Raw genomic sequence first — 24365 nt, 5'->3', positions numbered from 1 at the left:
GCTGTGTTCGGTAAATACCCTGTCCCATTTAATACAGAAAGCTCAAAAGTGAAAAAGGAAAAGAAAATTGCTTTTTAAAACATCAAATTGAGCATGATTATTATTTTGTGCTCCTGTTCTTTTGTTTTGTGCCAATTAAGTCCCACAAGTAACCTGTGTTCTTTGAACCACTTCTAGCAGGGTGGGACATGAAATTGGCTGGTTTCACTTGTTAGTAAAATAATTTAGTGCAATCTCACTGCCTCTATTTTATCAGCCAGGCAGTGGAGGTACACACCTATAACCCCAGCACTCCGGAGGCAGAGGCAGGTGGATCTGAGTTTGAGGCCAGCCTGGTCTACAAAGTGAGATCCAGGACAGCCAGGACCACACAGAGAAACCCTGTCTCGGAAAAAACAAAACAAAAACAAAAACAAAAAACCTTACTTTTTAGAAGACAATATCTGATGGTAATTTCACCTTGCTTGCACGTAGATATGACAAACCAACTCTATAAAACAGCTTGTTGCATGCTCCTTTTCATAACGGGTTTATGGCCATGAGCCACAAAGTAAATAATCAATTTGTTCTTTATTCTTCCACACTGTGTTCTTTGCCATTCAGGATGAAGTTAGTGATACTTCAAGGTAAAACATTATAGGTTCTGATTTACTTTAATTCCACTTCAGGATACGCTACAGACTCATCTCCATTACTTTAATGCAGTAACTGGTTCTGCTGGTCAATAAACCTTTACGGGCAAAGGAGCGGGTTAGCCCTACAGCGCCCTCTGCTGTAATTGCTGGACTTTACCGCTCTTTCTGACGATGGAGAGGAGAGGAACTCATCTTTTTGACAAAGGGTGGGTCATTCCAGATGCAGATCAGGATGCAGAACCGGAACGCTGACAGTGGGCCCAAATCCAAGCCAACTTGGAGGTTCCCTGACTGAGTCCCAGGACTTTCTATCCTCCCTTCCAGCTGCCTGCTTCCACCACGTATTGGGCCTTTTACATTTAAGGCTTCCAGACCTGACTCTTGCATTTCATCATGCCCAGCCCAGTCATGACTTATCTCCCTATTGTCTAGTCGCCTTGAGGGGATCATCATCTTCATTCAATTGTTCAGCCCACACTTAGGAGCTGTGATTTCTTTCTCTCCTGTGACATTGAGAAGACAATTCTCAGCCGGGCGGTGGTGGCACACTTCTTTAATCCCAGCACTTAGGAGGCAGAGGCAGGTGGATTTCTGAGTTCAAGGCCAGCCTGGTCTACAAAGTGAGTTCCAGGACAGCCAGGGCTACACAGAGAAACCCTGTCTCGAAAAACCAAACAAAACAAGAGAGAGAGAGAGAGAGAGAGAGAGAGAGAGAGAGAGAATTCCCCAATAGATACAAAGGACTAAAGAAGAAGCAGGAAGAGAAAACACAGAATGTATTTACTACAGAAAGTGAGATGTGCTGATGAAAAAGAGAGAATGTGGATAGCCCTGAACTAGGACCAGTTTGTACTATCCCAGACCCCCTTTGGGGGGTGAGATAGATTTGGGTTGTTTTTTGTTTTTTTGACACCCTTCAGCCTCTGGGGGTGGGGGGAAGAACAGAGGACCCTGTTGTGAATTCCTCAGACACACTCACCTCCTCCCCTACTTTCTGACATGGATGCTGCTTATGGCTCACCTTAAAGAAGGATTGCTCTCCGTCCAACAATCTAGTTCATGATGTGACCCATGGCTTCAGAAAGGACATCTGTGTCATAACCTGAGGGGTCACACCCGTACCAGTATCACTCACTCACCAGTGGCAAATTTTCCCATTCTTGGAGGCCATAATCTTCATTCATTAAACATGCTAATCAAAAATGGCATACACAAACAGTTTTCTTTTTTTTTCTTTCTTTTTTTTTTTAAGATTTATTTATTGATTATATGTAAGTACACTGTAGCTGTCTTCAGATACACCAGAAGAGGGAGTCAGATCTTGTTACGGATGGTTGTGAGCCATCATGTGGTTGCTGGGATTTGAACTCAGGACCTTTGGAAGAGCAGTCGGGTGCTCTTACCTGCTGAGCCATCTCACCAGCCCCACAAACAGTTTTCTAAATTATCTTGGCTACATCAGTGAAAACAGACATCCTGACTTAAAATATAAGTGATACACATTTTGGACAACACATGTACAATTCAAAAACTGAACAGGCTGGGGGTGTGTGGCTCAGGATAAAGACCTTCTGCATTCCGTGGGCACTGTATGCTTAGGTGGTGTACAGATATACCTGCAAGCAAAACACGCAGGCATACAAAAGAAATATGATTTATTTCATTTTAAAATTATATGTATATGTGTGTATACATGAGTCCTCTGTGTGTGTGTGTGATATTTTGGCAAAGGATGTGGCTGCTTTTTGCCTTGTTCCTAAAAATCTGTCTGAGGCTAAATGAAAGCACTTGGGAGGCAGAGGCAGGTTGATTTCTGAGAGTTCAAGGCCACCCTGGTCTACAAAGCAAGTTTCAGGACAGCCAGGGCTGGCTGGTCCACAGAGGAAACCCTGAACCAGGATAAAAGAAAGGGATTATGGGATATGTCCCTGTGCCTAAGGAAAGCCGCTGAGGTCAGGCATGTGTCACCTGTGTCTCTGCATGGAGGCCTAAGAAAGCTATTTCTTGGGCTGGTGAGATGGCTCAGCGGGTAAGAGCTGCTCTTCCAAAGGTCCTGAGTTCAAATCCCAGAAACCATATGGTGGCTCACAACCATCTATAACAAGATCTGGTGGCCTCTTCTGGTGTGTCTAAAGACAGCTACAGTGTACTTACACATAATAAATAAATAAATCTTTAAAAAAAAAGACTTATTTTAAAAAAAAAAAAAGAAAGAAAGTCATTTCATGAACTGTGAAGATGAAGCTCGGGTTATACTGGAAACTGCAAGATGTTGGAGATGCCAAAGTGGTGAGAGCTGCAGCCAGGAGTAGGACCTGCCCGAGAGAGAGAGAGAGAGAGAGAGAGAGAGAGAGAGAGGAAGAGAGAGAGAGAGAGAGAGAGAGAGAGAGAGAGAGAGAGAGAGAGAGAGAGAAAGTGGCAGTCAACAAAGCTGAAAGGATTTGGAGACCTGAAGAGTGTTTTTACATCAGACATGGAGATGCTGAGTTTGGCGTTTGCCCTGCTGGGTTTTGGTCTTGCTTTAGTCCAGTATTTCCTCTCTGCGCTCCTTTTTCTCCTTTTGGAATAAAAAATGTGTATCCTGTGCCATTTATGTTGGCAGTCTGTGGGTCTGCTTTTTAAAATTTTATAGGGCTTACAGTTGAGATTGTTACAAGTCTCAAAACTTTGAACTCTGGATTTTTAAAGTGTTGTGACTGTGATAGACTATGGGGACTTCTGAAGTTGGACTAAATGCATTTGTGCATTATGATATGGCTATCAGCCTATGGGGGGCCAGGGAGTAGAATGTAGTGGTTTGACTCCTCTAATTTAATACTTAGTTATCAGGAAGTGACACTATCTGAATGGATTAGAAGAGTTAGGAGCTGTGCCCTTGTAAGAAGAAGTGCATCACCGAGGTTTCAAAACCTATATCAGACCTGGTTTCTCATTTTCTTGGTCTGTAGATCAGTGTCTAGCTCTCAGCTACTGCTCTAGCACCATGAGTGACATGTCCCACCATACTCCAGGCCACCGTGTTGATGAACTAAACCTCTGAATCTGTAAGCAAGTCCTCATACTTTCTTTTATTAGAGTAGTCTTGGATCTCTTCACAGCAATAGAATAGTGTATACATGAGTGCACATGTGTGTATGCATGTGCATGTTTGTGTAGGCATCTATACATGTCTGTGTTCATGTGTGTGTTGTAGATGGTTGGGTTGGGACAGGACTACGAGGATAGGACCCAGGGACCACATAAGACAAACAGACTAGAGCCTCCTACTCTGCCTCTGGAATGCTGGGATTAAAGGTGAAGCTGAGTAGCCTTTGAATTCCTGCACCTCTGGCCTCCATCCCCATTCCACCCCCCACTCCAGTAAATGCTGGATTACAGGTGTACACCACTATGCCAGCATCAGGAGGAACTTCCACAGTTTTCTACAATGGCTCTTCTAATTTACATGCCCCAAAACAGTATACAAATTTCCATTCCAGGACTGAACAACAAGCACTGGCTACATTTTGTCTTTGTGGATGTCCCAGAATATTTGTGTGTGTGTGTGTGTGTGTGTGTGTGTGTGTGTGTGTGTGTGTGTGTAAAATGAGGTTTGTGAGTTATTTCTCCACTGATGCTGTGCAGATGTTTTTAGTGTGAGCAGTCCTGTTTGTTTATCTTCTTTGTTGAACTATAACCTCAGTTCCAGTCTCTCTCTCTCTCTCTCTCTCAGACAGGGTTTCTCCATATAGCTGAAATTCATTCTGTAGACCAAGCTGGACTTGAATGCAGGGATTAGAAGCATATGCCACCATGCCCAGGTCTATCTCTTAAAAAAAAATGTCTCATATGGAAGAAGATAAAAGAGTGGATAGAAACAGTTCAGATAACAAATTAAGTTCTTCTAAACTTGATGATATTGAATCTCCAGTCTCCAGGACTCAGTGATCCCGGAGACAGAGGAAACACAAAGGGAGGCATACTATTTTCTTAATGTCAAGGGTCCCTTTGTTTATCCCTCTCCTCTTTTCCCTAATCTCCAACTCTTTGGACAAGGTCTCATGTAACCCAGGCTAATCCTGAACTCTGATCCTTCTGCCTCCATTGTCTCAAGTACTGAGATTATAGGCACTTCGTCCAGGCTAATCTGAGTGGAAAACATCTTAGAATCAACCAGGGAAACCATGTCTGAGCCCAGCACTTTAGAAGCTGAGGCATGAGGATTGAGTTCTAGTCTTGTACTGTAAGACTGCCCCCCCCCAAGCTGGGCCTCCACTCAAGTCCCGGGATGAGCTGGCCAGCAACCCACTGAGAAAACCACACCTGATGCAAACTGCAAGAGGCTCGGTAACAGTAGGGGGTCTTTTAACAGTTAGCTGAGGAATTGGGAGTACCGCTCTTCTCTGGCAGCAGAGGTGGTGGTGGTGGTGGGGGGTAGGGGTGTGTGTGTGTGTGTGTGTGGGGGGGGTGTCCTTGGCACAGGGAGCCAGGCAATTGCCTGGCTAGGCCTTTTTTTTTTTTTTTTTTTTTTTTTACAATTATCGCATCTCTGATTGTAAGGTATTGAAACAAATAAAGTTTTTTGCTGGCTATAGAGAACAAAGAGCTTCTTTCTGACTGTATTTTTAGAGATCAGGGAAAACAAGCTTGGGGGAATGTTTTAGGGGCTTTACCTTTCAGGGAGAAACACTTTAAATCGGGGTCTCACAGTACTACATATGGATACCTGTCTCAATAGCCATGGAGGAGGGCAAGAAGGACACATTGCAGAGAGAACAAATATAGAAATGCAGGCTGGAGATGTGGGTCAATGGTAGAGCAGTGCTTGTCCAACACTCAGGGTCCTGGGATTAATACTCACTGCAGGAAAAAATGAATCAAAACCAAAGCAAACCACAAGCAAAACCTCCAAATCAAACTTCCTGCTTGAAAACAACAACAACAACAACCACCCCCATACAAACTCTGGAGATAATATAGTAACTTTAAACTATTGAAAGAAAAGGTTTTGTTTTTGTTTTTCAATACAGGGTTTCTCTATATAGCCCTGGCTGTCCTGGAACTCACTCTGTAGACCAGGCTGGCCTTGAACTCAGAAATCCGCCTGCCTCTGCCTCCCAAGTGCTAGGATTAAAGGCGTGTGCCACCACTGCCTGGCCTGTTTGTTTATTTAAGACACTTTTTTTTTGTTTTTGTTTTTTTTGGTTAAGCGCAGGTATGTGGGCTGCGACATTAAAAGTATGGTCCGGGGCTGGAGAGATGCTTCAGTGGTTAAGAGCACTGACTGATCTTATGAAGGTCCTGAGTTCAAATCCCAGCAACCACATGGTGGCTTACAACCATCTGTAATGACATCTGACACCTTCTACTGGTGTGTCTGAAGACAGCTACAGTGTACTTACATATAAATAATAAATAAATCTTAAAAAAAAAAGTACGGTCCATCAAAATGGTATACTGTTAGACACAATTAAGCTTCCAGGACGAGATGTTTGTTTTTTGTTTTGTTTTGGTTTGTTTTTTTCGAGACAGGGTTTCTCTGTGTAGCCCTGGCTGTCCTGGAACTCACTCTGTAGACCCGGCTGTCCTTGAACTCAGAAATCTGCCTGCCTCTGCCTCCCGAGTACTGGGATTAAAGGTGTGTGCTACAACCACCACAGCAGGATCTTGAAATGGAGATTTCTCAAATGGCTTTCTTTTCCTATATCTTTATCTAAGAGAAACTTTATCTAAGTTTCTCTTATAGGATACCTTCTTGGCTACTGTCTACAGATATACCCAGAAGCTCATGGGGTATTTCTCTTTTCAGTTTATTTTTAATTGATGTAAAGTGTATCTATCTATTTATGATGTATGGCGTACTTGGGAATATGTATAATGCATTGAATGGCCTAATCAATGTGAGTCTGGACATTTCTTCTCATATATCTGTAGTCATGTGGTGTAGTATGAAATACAGTTGTATAGTTGTCACTTGGTATCCACAAGAGATCAGCTAATTCCAGGATGATTCGTGCCCACACCCAAATATGCAGATGGGAAGATGTGTATTAAATAGCATGCTGTGTGTGTGTGGAGACAACTGTTGAAGCTGGGCATTGGCCATAGGATTCTGTTTTTATGTTTTAAAGCATGCTAAAAACTAATAAAAGCATGGAATAAAAAAAAAAAAAAGATAGTATTTTGTTGTAAGGTAATATACACAGCTCTTACTCATTGTACCTAAGCATGTGGCATCATTCAGTGACAACTAAGGCACCTAAAGTTTCGGGGAGGCAGGAAGAACTGAGTCTCTGTGTAGTCCTGCCTATCCTGGAACTTGCTCTGTAGACCACTGGTCTTGAACTCCTGATCCACTTGCCTGTGCCTCCAGAGTGCTGGGATTAAACCAGCATGAGCTGCATTTAAATAAGCTTCAGAATCCAGAAACAATCAAACTGTCTGGCTTGCACAGGCTCAAGGGGTATCAATGCTTCCTCCTGCACCTTCTCAGTTTGGATGGTCAAATTCTGTTCACCCGTTCTTTCCCACACTATACCCAGTCTATCTCTGTTTATTTTATTATTATTATTATTTTGGTTTTTCGAGACAGGGTTTCTCTGTATAGCCCTGGCTATCCTGGAACTCACTCTGTAGACCAGGTTGGCCTCGAACTCAGAAATCCGCCTGCCTCTGCCTCCCGCAAACTGGGATTAAAGGCGTGCGCCACCACGCCCGACTTTTTTTTTTTTTTTCTCTGTTTATTTACACACACAATTCTTCCAAGTTTCATGATTTTTTCCTTATAGTTGCAAACTGAAATTCACATATTGACAGATATCTCCGAATTTAGGATTTGATACGTAATGGGCTCACATGCATTTATATCTGACACGTCTCTGGAGTCTACAAACATTGGTACCATTATCTACATTCCTCCCCCAAATTCTTAAATATGCTAGCTCCATGTTGAGATAAAAAGATTAGGGCCGCTGTCAGAAAGCACCCAACGCTGAGGGATGTTCGTCAGGATTCATTTTAAAGCGCTAATTCCCAGCCGAAGATTCGTATTAAGGCTCATGAATTTCTAAAAAAGCGATAGGCCTTCATTTGGAATGATGAAGACGGCCTGCGTTTTCTCAGTTCTGCACGCTCTAAAGTTTTAGAAAGATGCTCTTTGGAGGCGACTGACTGGGTTTCTCTTTGGTCCCCAAATGACATAAAGCTGATAATTTTCGTTTTGAAAATGCTGCCTCAGAAAAGAGGTGCAAAAGCATGGCTGCGGGGAAAGTAGCCTAGATCCAGCCACTCCGCCCTGGGCTCCTGAAGCTACGTGAAAACGAAGAGCAAGCCTTCGAGCAAGCCAAATCCTGAGGTGATTATGCTTGTTCCAGGCCTACGGGGAACGGAGGGTGGAGAAAAGAGACGCTCTGTGGTTCCCTGGCTGCAGCCGCCATCTTTCAGGGTGGGCTGCGCACGCTCTCGGCCCTGGGCCCGCGAGCACGAGCGGAGAAGACGTGGAAGCCCTGAAAACCCAGAGCGAGGCCACAAAGAGAAAACGCGCCTGCGCTTGGGCGACAGTAGTGGAGGGACGGGGCCAGAGACGAACGCGCGTGCGCAGTGAGAGCCCGCCAAGCACCTGGAGGAGGAGGGGGGCGAGGTACCTAGGCGTGAGGATGAAAGGCGCACGCGCAAAAGCGCGACTGTGCGGGGAGTGGGAGGGATCCAGAGGAGGCTCGCGGAGGCAGGACTAGCGCAGATCTCGCGAGATCTCCTGCGACCATATATACGTGCGGAGAGCCCGCGTCCTTTCCTTGGCGTGATTCCGTCCTGCGCGTCTGTTCTGTGGAACAGGAGGCAGTTGTTTTCCGTCCGGCTTCTCCCACACCGAAGTGCGCGCCTCCACCTCATGGAAGACTCGATGGATATGGACATGAGTCCTCTTAGGCCTCAGAACTACCTTTTCGGTAACTGACTGGAGGGGGAAGCGTGTGCAGGGCCTGGTGATGGGGGGGGGGGCGGGAGCCCAGCCGAGGCCTGGCGTGTGGGGAACGCGGCGTAGGTGGAGGCCGGAGAGCAAGGAGGAATCTCCCAGGCCTTAGAAGCAGCGGCCTGAACACTAGGAAAGCCGCCGGAAAATGGGGCGGGAGCGGCCCAGCCTGTAGCCTCGGGTGTTAGGAGCGGCCGGCCGGCCGGCGAGGGTGCGACCTTGCCTGTGGCGCGAACTTGAGAGGCGTTTCTCCTGTGCACGAAAGCCCGCACGGTCGCTTCCGAGCTCCTTTTTTTCCTCTTGTGTTGAGCCACGGCAGGCGGCACGGGAGAAAGGGGCCTGTGGAGCGAGGCGAGGCCTACCTCCGCCCTGTTGGGGAGGATACATCTGCAGGCGCTGGGCTTTCCAGGGGCCGCATCTTGTATTCTGTGGCGACCGAGGGCTTCGCCCAGTAACGGGGAATGGTCCGAGCAGGCGCCCTGAGGCAGAAGGGGCAGCAACCCCTAGGAGCACGTGGTTGCCACGTGGTTGGGGGTTAGGGAGGGGGTGTGGGCTCTACATCCGGGCTCTCCGACTCTAGCCAACCTTCAGCCGTGGGATCTTGTGGCTTAGTTAAAAGTTCTGGGAGGGAAATGTTTATTTCATAGCCCGTGGCGTATGGGTTTTTGAGATCTTTGTTCATATCTTTCAGTATCCACAGTGATGGAGCCCCCCCTTTTTAATTTGCCTCTGGTAGGCGGAGTCAGCATCACGTTGCAGATAGCTGTACTGATGGCCCACGTGGCTTAATGTTAGGAGTACCCTTAAATCATCTACCTGGCTCTATCTAGAACTACTTTTTCTTGGGGTGGGGAGAGGGAAGGATCTGTTGAACAGACAAGATTCGCTTTAGCATCAAGGCTTTTGGGGATCACATCTATAGTCTTGCTGCCTACCCTACACCCAGTTTTTGTTTAAAAGAATCAGTTTGTTTTTCAGTGATTCACGTTTTAGCTTTTTAACAGTCCTGAGATTAAAGGAACAGTGAACTCTGCCACTCGTTCATTAATTCTAGTAGTGTTTATACCGATTTCACCATACTACTTTAAAGAGACTCATTAAGTCTACTGTGGAAACCAGCAATGTTGCCTCAATGTAGTTAGTACTATGAGAAAATTAAAGATTTTTTTTTTTAATGTTTCATTTGAGTTGATTTCACAGAACTTTAGGCTTTGGGTTTTGATGTAAGTATCATTGCTAGGTTTGCTTTCTTGTTTTTGTCTTACATACAGGCTGTGAACTAAAGGCTGACAAAGACTATCACTTTAAAGTGGATAATGATGAAAATGAGCACCAGTTGTCATTAAGAACGGTATGTAAGCTCTGAAACTTAAAAACATTTCAGACATTTCCTACTGATGAACTAGGAGTTTAATCCCAGAAAAGATAGGGGATCTTTGTCACTTGTAATTTTGTATAGCTTGGTCACTCCAAGGTGCTAGATAGGTGCTTTGTAGAACAGTGCTTGTTTTTAATCTGCCAGCTTTATTCATTTAAAGGAACAGTTGTGTATATGGTAATTCTGTTGTGAAACGCTTCAATTCTAATTCTAATGGTGAGATGACTAGTTTTCTTTTCGTCAGTAGTGGTGAAAAGCCACTTTAAAAGTTTCTTTGAAACATTTTTATTCACAGGTCAGTTTAGGAGCAGGGGCAAAAGATGAGTTACACATCGTAGAGGCAGAAGCAATGAACTATGAAGGCAGTCCAATTAAAGTAACACTGGCAACTTTGAAAATGTCTGTACAACCAACAGTAAGTACATTTCTAAATTTTGGATTTCATGTTGGTTCAGGTCTCTTGCGTCATTTGGGGTCAGTGTCATTTAGGTTTTGCAAAGACGTATCTTTTACCAAGATTATTTCTGCTGCTATTATAAATAGGTTTATTTCATTGTAGAACTTGCTGGTAATATCTGTTGTAAAACTCTTATTTTTAGGTTTCCCTAGGGGGCTTTGAAATTACACCACCTGTGGTCTTACGGTTGAAGTGTGGTTCAGGGCCTGTGCACATTAGTGGACAGCATCTAGTAGGTAGGTTTTTTTTTGTCATAGTTTTCAATATAGGCTAGCTTTTTTAATATTTTAAACATTTGTATCTTTGCACATCTGCCATGGAATGCTTGTCCTGGTCAGACAAGACAATTTCCCTAGCATCTTTAATTGCTATCACATGAGTTCTGGGGATCAATCTAACACGACGAATGTGTTTGGTTGGGTTCAGCTATTCAGGACCCTATGACCAATGAGGCTATCTTTCAATCTAGACTTCCATTTGGACTGTCGTAGTTCTACAAAGACCTGATTTCTGTCTTTAAAATACAGTAAATCTTTTCTGTTCATTTGCTACCTTTAATGGAATCTTAAAAATGCTATGGGTTACTTGTTCTTGTCGAGTTAGTATGTCTAATTCTATTTTAGCTGTAGAGGAAGATGCAGAGTCTGAAGATGAAGATGAGGAGGACGTAAAACTCTTAGGCATGTCTGGAAAGCGATCTGCTCCTGGAGGTGGTAACAAGGTTCCACAGGTAAAGAAAGGAAAGATCTTTTTGTTTGTTTTTTGTTTTTCAAGACAGGGTTTCTCTGTGTAGCCCTGGGTGTCCTGGAACTCACTTTGTAGAACAGGCTGGCCTTGAACTCAGAAATCCACCTGCCTCTGCCTCCCGAGCACTGGGGTTAAAGGTGTGTGCCAGGAAAGAGTTTTAAAAAGTATTTCTGGCTGGGGGTGGTCTACAAAGTGAGTTCCAGGACACCCAGGGCTACACAGAGAAACATTGGTATCGAAAAAAAAAAACAAAATTTCTGGCATTTACTTTGGCTAATCACCAAAATTTCTCTTGCTAATGGATGCATATTATTCTTTCAGAAAAAAGTAAAACTTGATGAAGATGATGAGGACGATGATGAGGACGATGAGGATGATGAGGAGTAAGTATAAGTACTATGATCTCAAAAACTTGATCTTACAGGTACTTGTAAGGGTTTAGGAGGATTGACTTGCCAGTGGTTGATGTTTGAAAGTAAAAGATTTTGACCTATGATTCCATGTTTGCCTTACAAACAAGCTATTTATTGTATGTGGGACATTGATGGGGGGGTTGAATTAATTTATTTTTTTGAGACAGGGTTTCTCTGTGTAGCCCTGGCTGTCCTGGAACTCACTCTGTAGTTCAGGCTGGCCTGGAACTCGGAAATCTGCCTGCCTCTGCCTCCCAAGTGTGTGCGCCACTGTGCCCGGCTGGGACATTGATTTTTCTTGGGAGTTATTGTTAGGAGTAAGATTTTATGTGTTCAATATAAGTAACAGCTAGATGGGAAGTATGGAATTCGTTAAAAATATTTTTATTACATATTTTCCTCAATTACATTTCCAATGCTATCCCAAAAGTCCCCCATACCCTCCCCCCGAAGTATGGAATTATTATTTGTAGTCTTATATTTGTTACCTTCCTGTCTTATAGAAGTTCTGGAATTGGTCAAGTATATTCTGAGCTAAGATAACTGTTCAAAGCAAACTTGGGAACTAGTCTTCATTATATTGATTACTGTATTCATAGTGGGGACATAGTAAGGGACAAATAATAGTCTTGAGGTTATCAGGGTTAGTAGTTCTTCTGGTGTGATAATGGTTCATCATACAGAGATGATGCCCACGAGAATAAAATGATAGCTGAAGATTATTTACTATTTAAGTTGGAGAGTTTAATCACATTGCCAGAAAGTTCTGGATCAAAGAATGCAAAGAGGCTTTAAACACATACTCTGTATACAAGCCTATGGATTAAAGTCCTGGATCAGATAATTCAAATTGTTTGATTTCAAGATTGACTTTATATATTTCATTGTATATAGTTTAACAATGTTTGGGGAGTAGCCAGGCAGTGGTGTCGCATGCACTTGGGAGGCAGAGGCAGGTTGATTTCTGTGTTCGAGGCCAGCCTGGTCTACAGTGAGTTCCAGGACAGCCAGGGCTACACAGAGAAACCCTGTCGAAAAACCAAAAAAAATTGGGGAGTAGAACAGATGAGTGGGTTATATTGCAAATAATGACATTTATGCAGAGATTTTTTTGACTATTTTGCCATTTAAGAGCTTAGAAGATAACCCTGAGGAATGTTGTTAGAACTAAGTATTGAATGCTGCTGTACTAAAGGACAGATATATGTGGTCTCATAAGATGGTATTGCCTTTTGGTTTTATTAGACATTTTTATTTACATTTCAAATATCCCCTTTTCTAGTTTCCCCTCTGAAAACCCCCTATCCCCCTCTCCATGCTCACCAACACCCATTCCTGCTTCCTGGCCCTGGCATTCCTCTATACTGGGGCATAAAACCACCAGCATCAAGGGCCTTTTTAATCTTAAGGATAAAATCATTGGAATAGTGTTTTGGTGGTATGACTGATACTACTACATGGTTTAGGATAGAAGAAAAGAGTAGTTTTATAGAAATTAGTATTGTTTCTGGTACCAAGCATCTACATGGATTGGGTGTAAGGTAAGGTCATTTTTATACTAACCTGTAGTGTTAAATTACCAAAACCACTGGATTTACATGTAGCAGATCCTAACAAGAGAGAATCTCCCCACTGAAAAGGTAATTTACATGAAGTTCAAACTTTTGACTTTAACACTAGTGTGGAAAATGTAGTCACTGTTGGTGATTTTGCTTACAGACTTTGTATGAGCAATTGGACATTATATACTTAGGTATAGACATGGAGATGTTTCAGTGGCCATACTGAATGTGATTTGCCCCCTTCTAAAAAATCACAGTATGCCTGAAGAACATTTTGTATTCCTCTTAAAGCAAGTGCCATGTGACTTTATATCATAATCTCAGCTCTAAATTGGAAGTGAGAAGCAGCACCCTTTTTTGAGCTAGGACGTTACACTAAGTATTTGGAGGTGGACTGTTGTTAATTTCAATCTGGCAGCTTAATTCCAGTGCCACATATATATGTCTTTAGGAGGAGCCAATAAAGTTAGCCTTGTCAAACACTGCACATAACACATTGGAATGAAGTGTAAGCAGAAGCATCTTTACAGTAAGACAGGTAGAATCAACAAATGTAGTAAAATTTTTACTATAGAATTTTTGATCAATCTTTGGCTACATTTAAATTATTTGAGTATTTTGCAACATTTCATCACCACCATTTCGGTCTGGCTTTGATTTTTGACAGAATTGATCCCTATAGTTTTTAAGGGCTGAAAAGTCATGTGCATGTGTCATTGACTGTAGGTATTTGGGGTTGCTGTCACCACCTTGTGGGAGTTCTTCCTAAATTTACCTCTTGAAGAGTAATGTGTGAAGCAGTATCTTTGTTTGGTTTATTCCCTAGGTGACTAACAGTCTTACATGTTTACTGACCATATGTTTGGGGAGAAATGGTCTGTTCAAATTTCTTGCATAAGTAATTAGTATCTTTGCTCTAGTTACTGGGATATGTAAAAGTTAATCCCTACACTGCAGAGGAGAGGACACTAAAGGCATATATGTACTAACACCTGGCTAAATGTTAACTCTAAAAAGCCTAGTTTCTTTATGGTTTGGTACAAAGCTGATTTGGTTGAAGCTATTTATTTACTAATAACATTGCAAAATTAATCAACTACACAACCCTTTGAAACAATACTCTCAAGTATTATATAAAAATGTTTGTTAGGTTTCTTAAGTATTGATCCATTCAAATACTGGTGCAAATTCACTTTTATTAACAATTGTGCTACAGTGGATGAATATGGTTTAGTTCTTTTGTAAAATTGACTAAAAATTTAAGTTCTGTGTGTTGGCTTATTTCATTTATAGTGATGATGATGATGATTTTGATGAAGAGGAAACTGAAGAAAAGGTCCCAGTGAAGAAAGTGAGTACATGAGATACTATGAGGTTTATCATGGGTAGCTAGTAAAAGGATGGGAATTTCTTAGTGCTAGTAGTAAAAACTGGCTGAATTGATCTTAAAAATTGGTTCTGAGCTAAACAGGAAAATTTGAGAACGCTATCTGTATGTGAGTTACAATTTATTAGTTTGTTTTAGGACAGTTTAATCTGAGTTGATCTCTACTCTGGAGAGGGCATATGGATTAAGGCCATTTTCTACTTGCAGTCTGTACGAGATACCCCAGCCAAAAATGCACAAAAATCAAACCAAAATGGAAAAGACTTAAAACCATCAACACCGAGATCAAAGGTAAGTACCCAACAACAGACCTACTAAATTCAGTGCCTAAAAAAACTTTGTGCTTTGTGGTACTTAACCTTGCCTACATAATAGACTATAGTGCACACTAAGATAGCCCAATACATAAATTTGTGAAGTGTGTCATGTTCTGTGGTGGATTCCAAGGTTGACTTATTTTGTAGACTTGTTGAATTCTGACCTGTTATAGCTTTCACGATCTGGGTGGTGTGTGTGTATTTGTAGAGGTCAGGAGTTGTCTTAAGAGGCTTGTCAGGATTGATTGACTTTATTTTGAAGCATCTCTTCCAATCTTTTACTTTAAGATTTATTTATATAAGTACACTAGCTGTTTTTCAGACAGATGGTTGTGAGCTACCATGTGGTTGCTGGGAATTGAACTCTGACCTCTAACTGCTTATGCATCTTCAGCCCTCTAGTCCTGACAGGCTTTCTAGCTAGGAACAATTAGCAACTTCTCTGTGCTCTATAAGGGATTTTAGGGAGGAGGGAAATCTTGGTAATTACTTTGTTAAGAACTGTACTAATAATCTTTGAAAACTTTTTCCAGGGTCAAGAGTCCTTCAAAAAACAGGAAAAGACTCCTAAAACACCAAAAGGACCTAGTTCTGTAGAAGACATTAAGGCAAAAATGCAAGCAAGTATAGAAAAAGTGAGTAAAATTAACCTTTGAATATTAGAAATTCTACTAATGTGGGAATTTGGGTTAAAAGTAGATTATAAGTAAGAATATTCATAAATTACTCCAATAAAATGTATAAGGGTACTTTTTTTACTGGGGTTATGCTGTAGAACAAGCAGAGGGTGTTTTGTTTTCAGTAAAATTAAAAACAGCTGGAAAAGTAAGAGTAAAGTGGTTGGCTGCCTGAGGTTATTTTATAGCTAAGAAAAAAAGAATCACCTTTAAGTATTTCACAACAATTTGAGTTATTTCTGTGCCCTCTGTTCCAAAGCTCCCTCAGTCCATGACCTGAAATTTGTGTGTGTGGCTAATAGGCTTTCATCTAGTTTGAAATAGAATTTATCTTTCTTGGCATTTGGCTGGGACTAAATACATTTATATAAACCTGGGTTGTGTAGAATGGAATAATACAAATGATTTTTTTTTTTTTTGGAGAGCTAAGTTTATCTCCATTATGATTCTAACATGTGAATTACTTGAATACATGTGGAATGTTATGCAGATTGCCCATTCTTTTTCCTATTTTTTTCCTGTCTTGTAGTTCTCACATGGCTTCAGAAGATTTTCTTCCTTTGTGCAGCCACAAATGGATTGGAATTTAGCACTTGGCAGCACATTTCATATTTCTTATTAAACTGTAAACTTAAGTTTCCTGGTGTCACTGATTTATTTTTTATCCCTTGCATACACTGCTAAAATGATGCCCCTCCCCCCCATTTTAATGTGGTCCTATCTCCTTGGTTTAATTGCAGGCGCATTGAACATTCCTGGGCACTACTGGTAAATTAAGCCCAAAGATGGGGAAAGAGGAAAAGGAGAAACAAATATAGTACCATCAACAATCCAGACATCTCAATCCCCTTTCCTGATTGGCCATCCATTCCCCCTTGCAGGCTGGAAGCAATCTTGTTTTTCCTAAAGCATTTTTCTTTTACTTTTGTGATGCAGAAAACTACTTCTCTACCACTTGTGCATATGCCTCATTTCTTTGACCATGTTTTAACCTTTGTATCCTTAGCTACTCTCAATAAATTTTTAAATGAATCAATAAGGATGTATGTGACAATATTTTCAAATTACCGTAGTGAATTATTTTCTAGGTGATGAAGGCAATTGAGTACCTTAATACTCAAGGTGATTCTGGAATTTGGAAGCCTTAGTCTTGCTAAGTGCATAGAAATGCAAAAAGGTTAAAATTTAGAGAAGTGGATTTTATATGAAATAGGGGATAATCTGTAGTGACACTTTATGCTGATAAGTTAACATTTGCATTGCAGTATCTTAATTTGTAAGAATTTTGGCAGCAAAACTTGCTGATAATTGTGGTTTAGTCTACATTCATAATTGGAAGCATGCCAAATCGATGCTACAGTTAGTAATAAGGTACCTACTTTTAAATCCCTTCAATTGCGTGCTTTCCTAGGTAATTGGAAAACACTTATGAACAGGTCGTATCTAATTTGTTTTTTGGTGATAGGTGATAACATGAATTTGTATATTAGGCACCCAAGTGGCTGTACTTGCATGCCAGTAGAGCCCTCTGTAGTTTAAATTGGCTGTTTGGAAGGAACTGGGCATTAAGCAATAAAAAACCATGGTCTTTCTGGGTTTGGGCCCAGAGTTGGTTTTTTTTTGTTGTGTTTTGTTTTTCCAAGACAGGGTTTCTCTGGCTGTCCTGGAACTCACTTTTGTAGACCAGGCTAAACTCAGAAATCCGCCTGCCTCTGCCTCCCAAATGCTGGGATTAAAGGCGTGCGCCACCATGCCTGGCTTTAATGTTGGTTTTTAATCAAATGGGAATGTTAAAGGGTTATAGTTTGTGTAATGGCATGTAAAACTTTGGAAGTTTTTTCTAATGATGTCTCAAACAATTGCTGTTTGTCCTTAATAATGCTTTTTTTCCCCTCAATAGGGCGGTTCTCTTCCCAAAGTGGAAGCCAAGTTCATTAATTATGTGAAGAATTGTTTCCGGATGACTGACCAGGAGGTAACTGAATTTTCTGTGGACGTGACCAAATCTAAAATTTTCATTGATTTATTATGACTTTTAGTCTCAAGTTGTTGGCTCCTTGTAAAAAGTTCCTAACCACAGACAGTACTTAAATACATGGAAAGAATTTAATTGGCAGACTGAGCAAATAATTTTTTAGTGCACATTTTTCCCAGGTTTTAAATAGTTGGTAAATTATCTCTTGGTTACTGAACTTAGTTTTACTCTTAGTAGTGTATTGGCTAAGGAAATAGGATATGGTTTTTATTTGCTCCATTTGGCTGCTTTACAGTCTGATGATACTTGGACTCTTGGAAGTGGTAGTATCTTCTCCAGATAGCAAAGGAGGGTAAAATTGGTAGAATCAACCTAGATGGGTTAAAGCCTCTTGCATGTCAAGTTACTGTTATGTTTATTGTGGTATTAGGATACTTGGGCCATGCAAGGGCAAAGCACTACCAGTGATCTCTTCCCAGTGGTATGAATTTACAGTGTTAAATAGTAAATATAATGGGTTAATGTTAGACCTTCTGAATGAACAGTTGATTTAATTGGTTTCATCAGTATTGGCTATAGAGGTGTCTATTCAAAAAGAATTAAAAGGAACAATATAGCAGTAGAGTATTAAATGATAGTATTGCCTATTTAAATTATAGCTCCCAGGTTTGTAGTCAAAAGTGGTTAGGATTGAGGCAGACTGTCAATGATTGGAAGTAGTGATGTCATCAAATTCAGTCCTTTCGTGTTAGCTACAGATTGACCTAAGTTTTAGAATTCACCACTGAAGAGAATACTTGATATTTTTAAGTTTTTAGAAACATACTGGCTTGTCTTAAGTATGTCCCTTTGGGTTTTTCTAGGTTGTGATTTTTTTTTTTTTTTGCTTTGTAATACTTTGCCTAGACTTTAAACATTCTCACTCAAATTCTGAAACCTAAATAGGGCTGACCCACAGGCTGAGGAGGCAACACTGGCCATAAAGTATTTAAGCCATTTAATTAAGGAAACTCATGCTATGAGTTAATTCTGTATTTTTCCTTTGTAAAATGAAAAATATTTAACTGAAGAAATGAAATTTGTTTAATTCTATAAAGTTAACATTTCTTTACCATTTTTTTCCTCCTTTACAGGCTATTCAAGATCTCTGGCAGTGGAGGAAATCTCTTTAAGAAAAGGGTTTAAACAGTTTGAAATATTCTGTCTTCATTTCTGTAATAGTTAATATCTGGCTGTCCTTTTTATAATGCAAAGTGAGAACTTTCCCTACTGTGTTTGATAAATGTTGTCCAGGTTCACTTGCCAAGAATGTGTTGTCTAAAATGCCTGTTTAGTTTTCAAGGATGGAACTCCACCCTTTACTTGGTTTTAAGTATGTATGGAATGTTATGATAGGACATAGTAATAGTGGTCAGATGTGGAAATGGTAGGGAGACAAATATACATGTGAAATAAACTCAGTATTTTAATAAAGTAGCACTGTTTCTATTTGCTTATTTAACTCTCATACTTTGAAGTTAACGTTAGTGCCCTCATTTCTGAGCAGAATCACTGTTCATACATTCCCATTTAGGAACTTAACACTTAAAACACACCTTTCCTCTATTGATAGCCAATCTGTTGGACATAACCATAGGATTTATTCATCCTGTTTTGCTGTGGTATATTGTAACAATGCATGGGAAAATACATACTTAAGAAAAAAACTCAGTGGATAGTGTCTTTCACAAACACTCAGGCTATCTGTATGGATGCTTTTCTTGAATCCTTTTAAAATCTGGTTTGGAATTGAGTCTAAAGTTGCCTAGCAGGTCATATGGGGTAGGTTAAAAGAGGTATGGTATAGTTTGTCTATTCCTGCTCAAGTTTGAAGTAACTTTAGTCAAAGGCTGCTTCGTGCCTGAACCTTTTTTTTTTTTTTTGGTTTTTCGAGACAGGGCTTCTCTGTATAGCCCTGTCCTGTAAACCGGGCTGGCCTCAGAAATCTGCCTGCCTCTGCCTCCTGAGTGCTGGGATTAAAGATGTGTGCCACCACGCCTGGCTCCTGAACCTCTTTATAGTGAGGAAATTCTATACATATAGGTGTATAAAACTATTTGGTAACAGATTAGACTAAAATCTGCATATTAAGCTGAATATGCTTGAATTTTGCATAAAGAATGCTTTGATAAATACTTGCTTAGGGTGATTATCAGTGTGAATGTAATTTCACAAATGCATATGGTAAATGAGGCCAAATCAGAGTTACCAGGAGCTGTAGGAGCAGATTTTTGTCTAGGCAGACTTAAGCGCAGACCTAGTCCATGGGCTGGTTTGTGTGACTGTACAGGATGCAAAGTGATCAATGTGCATAGCTGCATGGAAATAGTGATGCTTTGGTGATAGTCATGTGGTAATCACGTTTCATACAGAATATGGTAGGCTATTGATATTGAATACATTTTTTAGAAGAGGTAACATTTGAATATTGAAATCTTTATGGGAGGAGAGATCTAAGATTTTGAAGCTGCTTTTGTCTAAAGTTAAAATGGAGGGAACACCACTTTAACCAAGACTAGTCCTGTTCTATACAAGATGGTCCTGCCTGCTTGCTAACTTGTGAAAAATGTTTACATATAAGTGGGAAGTATGAAACAACTGCTTGGTTATGAAAAGGCAAAATACATGTCAGTTTTTTTTTTTTTTTTTTTTTTTTGGATCTTTCAAGACGGTTTCTCTAGCCCTGGCTATCCTGGAACTCACTTTGTAGACCAGGCTGGCCTCAGAAACCTGCCTGCCTCTGCCTCCCAAGTGCTGGGATTAAAGGCCACCACTGCCCAGTATCTCAAAGCTTATTAAGCTTTGCTAGGTAGCCCACTTGTGACTGAACTGTAATTTCTGTCTGCAGTGCAAGCTGTTGGTGTAAACTACTTGTGCAAGAACTACAGAGCTCAGTTAAAGCAGTTTTTGCTGGAGCACAGGCAGAGAAGTTATGCAAACTGAACAAGAGTAGCTTTATGTGGTGTTGTCAAAACATGCAAGTACCTTGATTTGGCTTAAGGAATCAAGTTTTTTTTTAGGTTTGGGACTTAGTGGGGTTTGGATTCTGGGAATAGGTTAAAATTGCAGGCTATCAACCAGTAGAATAGTTGAGTCTTAGAGACTTTAAAATTTGCTGGTTCAGTTAGAAGTACCTGGTTTGTTTTTGTTGTTGGTGGTGAGATTATTCTCCATGTAATAACCCTGGCTGTCCTGAATTTGTAGACCAGGCTGACCTGGAATTCAAATTTTCCTACCTCAGCTTGCCCAGTGCTGAGATGATGTGCATGCCACTATACCTGGCCAAGTACCTGTTTTAGTGGTCAAGCATGTCTAGTAGCAGCAGGTGACTCACTGGATTCACTGGAAGGGGCAAGAGTCCTGTGGAGCACTGTAGAGGGAGATTAAGAGGTGATTGTGATTTGTCAAAATTGATGCATTAAAATGAATGTAAACCTTTAAGAAAGAATGTTGTTGGCTACCTGGTTCCTTACTAAGGCCTGCCTGCCTGTTCTTCACTACTGTCCCTGGTAATGCCTGTCACCCAGAAACTTTCTCACTTGTCTCCCACACACATGAAATATTCCTACCTTTGGTCTTAGCTTCATGTTGCCAAGTTCTTTGGACTATCTGCCGTTAACTTTGTATTCTTCAGAACACTGGATAAAAAAAGGTCTAGTATCTCTTCATTGCTCTTGATAATCTGGAGATTTAGTGTGCATGTGGGGTGTGTGTACACACATGAGTTAAAATCTACATGTGGAAGTCAAAGAACAACTTGGTTAGATTATTTCCTGTCTTAACATGGGCTAAAGTTGAATCCTATGAACACATCTTATTGCCATCCCCCCACTGTTTTTTTTTTGGGGGGGGGGGCGTATCTTGTCTCAGGACTGGCAACATAATAGGACCACAAACAGCAGTGGAGTGAGTTTCAAGTTAGCACTTAGTGCCATTTTGAACATTTCAAAAGTCATTCAATATGTATATTAACGCTTAACTGGGCTTCAGGGTGTAATTGAAAAGTGACCTAATTTAAGTGACTGAACTCAACAGAGTTTTGATGATTCAACTCTAAGAAAAGGTTGGTTTCTACACAAAATTGAGAAATATGAAAAGATAGGGATTATAGCTATTAGTTTGCCTTTGTCTTTATAATGTGCCCCATCTCATTGTATGCTCAAGTCTTTTGGCAGGCAAGGAAGAACATTCAAGTCTAGGACTAACTATGCCACATGTGCAGGTACTCAAATACTCAACTGCTGAGCCAGCTCAGTAGCCCCTATCCCTTTTCTGAGACAGGGCCTATGTAGCACCCAGGTGGACCACTAGCTGGCTGAACCCAAGCATAAGCCTGAGCTGATCTGCAGCTTCTACCTGAGTGGCTGGGATCACATAGAGCTGAATGCTTCTATCCATTTTCTAGTGGGTGTTGGGAATTGAACTGTGAGTCTACCAAGCTACACCCCCCAGCACCAGAACTTTTGATTCTTGAATTAATGTCCTCAGACCACCAAATTTTTGGGACTGTCTTGTGTGATGACTGAGGTCATCAAACCACTGTAGGTGGGACAATAGTTACCCATTGTATTCAAAAGTAATGAAAAACTAATAAAGTGCAGATAGGAAAAAATTAATTTTAGCCAGAAGATACATGAAACATGTCAGCAGATACACGTGTGCCAGTCTGTAAAGCAAGACCACTTTTTGGTTCAGCCCTATTTGTGGTTTGTCATTTCACTCTATTGGTTGGTTGGTTCCAGAATTTAGGAAGTTACTAGTAACTTTGCAAGGCTAGTTCAGGCAGCCCAGACAATAAACATAAAATCAACTTCCTTTCATGCAACAATTCTCTCAACAACTCGATTTCGCAAAGGTTTTCAGGATTTGTTTTTAATACTGCCCCCTTAGCCTCAACTTTGAAAAAGAACTGAAAGTCGCTTACAGGGAGGTCTGGTCCTTGGAACAAATACTATGTTTCTATAACTTGAGAAATAACACCACCGAGCAGCACCTTCTTCACTTTGCTCCAGCGAACGGGGAATAACAACCACAGCTACGGACACAAGGCCTTTAAATCAAATAATCCGAATTCCTGAGTTTTGCATTTTGAGCTCGTTCTCTAGTTTCTTGCCCACTGTGACCTGTTTGTTTTAGCATCAGTCCAAAGCAGAACTTGGCTGACCCAGGCTCTAGACAGAATGAGGCAGGCCTCTGACAACAATATCTACATTTGGGGGTTAATGGAAGGACAGAAAAAGTTCAGGGTTGGTGATCAAGGGCAGGAAAACTAGCTGCTTAGATTGCGAACTGAAGAGGACCTGGAGTGAGCGCTGACCAGAGTCCTGGCTACTCCCAGGCATGTAGCCATTCAGGGGCGAGGTTACAGCGACATTTTTGAGCCGCTAGGTGGTAGCCGTGTGCTTCCAAAACCCGGGTCACCTAACTAGAGAACGCAGCTGGAATCCCTAGAACCGACCTTAGAGTCCCAGAGCGGGGGAAGGGAGAGAGACGCCCCTGAGACTTTGCCATCTCCTACGGCAAAACAGAAGAAGGCGTTACTTAGCGTAGTCATCCCACGGTGGTGGTTGTGGTGGTGGTGCGTGTGTCTGGGAAAAGCCACTATCTTGCGTGGCCTAAGGGTAAGGGTAAACACGACTCCTTTCAGTTGAGTCACCCCACCGGGCGGGCCTCGTCTGTCCTCCCCTTGCTTCCCAACTCTAGTGGATGTGAATATGAACAGCAAATGTGAGCATTCTTTGGGAACCCCGCCTGCTCCATTCGGCCAATATTAGCCTTGTGTCGGAGAGCTCCGACGGCTTCCAGCGCTCACCAGGTCCAGCTTCGTGGGTTCTGCCATGCTGAACGGCCAGTCCCATTGCCGACAGTATTGAGTGCCTCCCCTCCAACCCTGAGCCGCCAGAAGGAGGAGGCAGCGGAGAGGCCGCGGCAGGCAGGCGAGCAGGCAGGGCCGGCTTTGATGTGGGCGCGGCGCACCCAGCCGCGCTGAGCGCCCGTCCGGCCGCGCCCCGAGGGGGGAGCCCCCGGGCCCCGCATCCTCATTGTGCCGGCGCGGGCCCGGACCCGCCCCTGGCCCCCCGCCCCCTCGCCGCCCTCGCGTAGAAAACGCCCCGGCCGCCGCCAGCGGTGGGAGGCGGCGATGCGCACGGCCGGAGAGACACAGAGGAGGAGACATGAGCCGGCGGGCGCCCAGACGGAGCGGCCGTGACGCGTTCGCACTGCAGATGCGCGCCCCAGCCTCGGAGCGCTGACCCCGGCCCCGCTAGCCTCGCGTCCCGGTTGCGGCGCCTCTGCCGCAGCACCCGCCGTGCATGCTGCCCCTGGACTGAACCCGCAGCCCGCGTCTCGCGAACGTCCAGACGGCCCTCCCGTCCGCCCGCTTCAGTCCAGCTTCCCCGCACCGGCCGGGCTCCTCCCGCACCGCGTTCGCCCCACAGCCCCCGCGCCGGCTCGGAGGGCGCAGCGCTCCGGAGGAGCCGCGCGGGGCGCTGATGCCGCAGGGCGCGCCGCGGAGCGCCCCGGAGCAGCAGAGTCTGCAGAAGCAGCCGGCAAGGAGGGAGCAGCAGCAGCGGCGGCGGCGGCGGCGGCGGCGGCGGAGGCGCCCGGTCCCGGCCGCGCGGAGCGGACATGTGCAGGCTGGGCTAGGAGCCGCCGCCTCCCCCCCCGCCCCGCGATGTATTCAGCGCCCTCCGCCTGCACTTGCCTGTAAGCACCCGCCCGGGTCTGGCCACCCTGCCTGGATGCCTGTCCCTGTGCGTGTGTGGCTCTGTCTGTCTGTCCGCCCGACTTTCTGCTACGTGTCTGTCTGTCTATCTGTGCCCCTTCCTCGG

The 24365-nt window shown here is 42.8% G+C and overlaps 2 protein-coding genes across 6 annotated transcripts in view, besides 5 other annotated features; both read left to right on the top strand.

Annotated features, from left to right (window-relative positions):
* The first annotated feature begins 7339 nt into the window (after positions 1-7339).
* Npm1 (nucleophosmin 1) lies at positions 7340-18984 on the top strand. 4 transcript variants are annotated; one of them, XR_003949348.1, is made up of 11 exons: positions 7340-8560; positions 9855-9934; positions 10257-10376; positions 10561-10654; positions 11042-11148; positions 11487-11548; positions 14434-14491; positions 14735-14818; positions 15378-15479; positions 16262-17496; positions 18630-18972. XR_003949348.1 is itself a non-coding variant. In NM_001252260.1 (11 exons), exons 1-11 carry the CDS (start codon positions 8503-8505, stop codon positions 18666-18668), a joined length of 840 nt encoding a protein of 279 aa, NP_001239189.1. In that variant the 5' UTR covers positions 8276-8502; the 3' UTR covers positions 18669-18984. The 4 variants fall into 4 exon arrangements, 3 of the variants coding, with proteins under 3 accessions (NP_001239189.1, NP_032748.1, NP_001239190.1); NM_001252260.1 differs by having other exon boundaries at positions 8276-8560; positions 9894-9934; positions 17422-17496; positions 18630-18984; NM_008722.3 differs by having other exon boundaries at positions 8276-8560; positions 17422-17496; positions 18630-18984.
* Positions 20815-24265: a promoter, noted in NCBI's record as "3.3 kb MscI fragment". NCBI's record gives the evidence for it as "EXISTENCE:reporter gene assay evidence [ECO:0000049][PMID:17158875]".
* Positions 22741-22763: a protein binding site, noted in NCBI's record as "GLIS3-RE1". NCBI's record gives its function as "positive regulation of promoter activity" and the evidence as "EXISTENCE:protein binding evidence [ECO:0000024][PMID:17488195]".
* Positions 23322-24265: a promoter, noted in NCBI's record as "-0.8 promoter; MscI/SacI fragment". NCBI's record gives the evidence for it as "EXISTENCE:reporter gene assay evidence [ECO:0000049][PMID:17158875]".
* Positions 23477-23507: an enhancer, noted in NCBI's record as "A oligo". NCBI's record gives its function as "beta catenin responsive enhancer when multimerized" and the evidence as "EXISTENCE:reporter gene assay evidence [ECO:0000049][PMID:17158875]".
* Positions 23477-23507: a protein binding site, noted in NCBI's record as "A oligo". NCBI's record gives its function as "may coordinate with Lef1/Tcf4 to promote transcription" and the evidence as "EXISTENCE:protein binding evidence [ECO:0000024][PMID:17158875]".
* Fgf18 (fibroblast growth factor 18) overlaps positions 24082-24365 on the top strand; it is a 30431-nt gene continuing 30147 nt past the window's right edge. Inside the window, exon 1 of one of the 2 annotated variants that reach the window (NR_102395.1) lies at positions 24082-24287. Coding sequence is in view for 1 of the 2 variants with exons in the window: in NM_008005.2 (NP_032031.1) it covers positions 24209-24240 (32 nt within the window). In the remaining variant the exon portion in view is untranslated. The remainder of the gene's footprint in view (positions 24288-24365) is intronic. The other variant, NM_008005.2, reaches the window with a different exon arrangement.

Source organism: Mus musculus, chromosome 11 (assembly GCF_000001635.26).
Source record: "Mus musculus strain C57BL/6J chromosome 11, GRCm38.p6 C57BL/6J".
Classification (NCBI taxonomy): Eukaryota; Metazoa; Chordata; class Mammalia; order Rodentia; family Muridae; genus Mus; species Mus musculus.
This window is presented reverse-complemented; position numbering and strand designations above follow the sequence as displayed.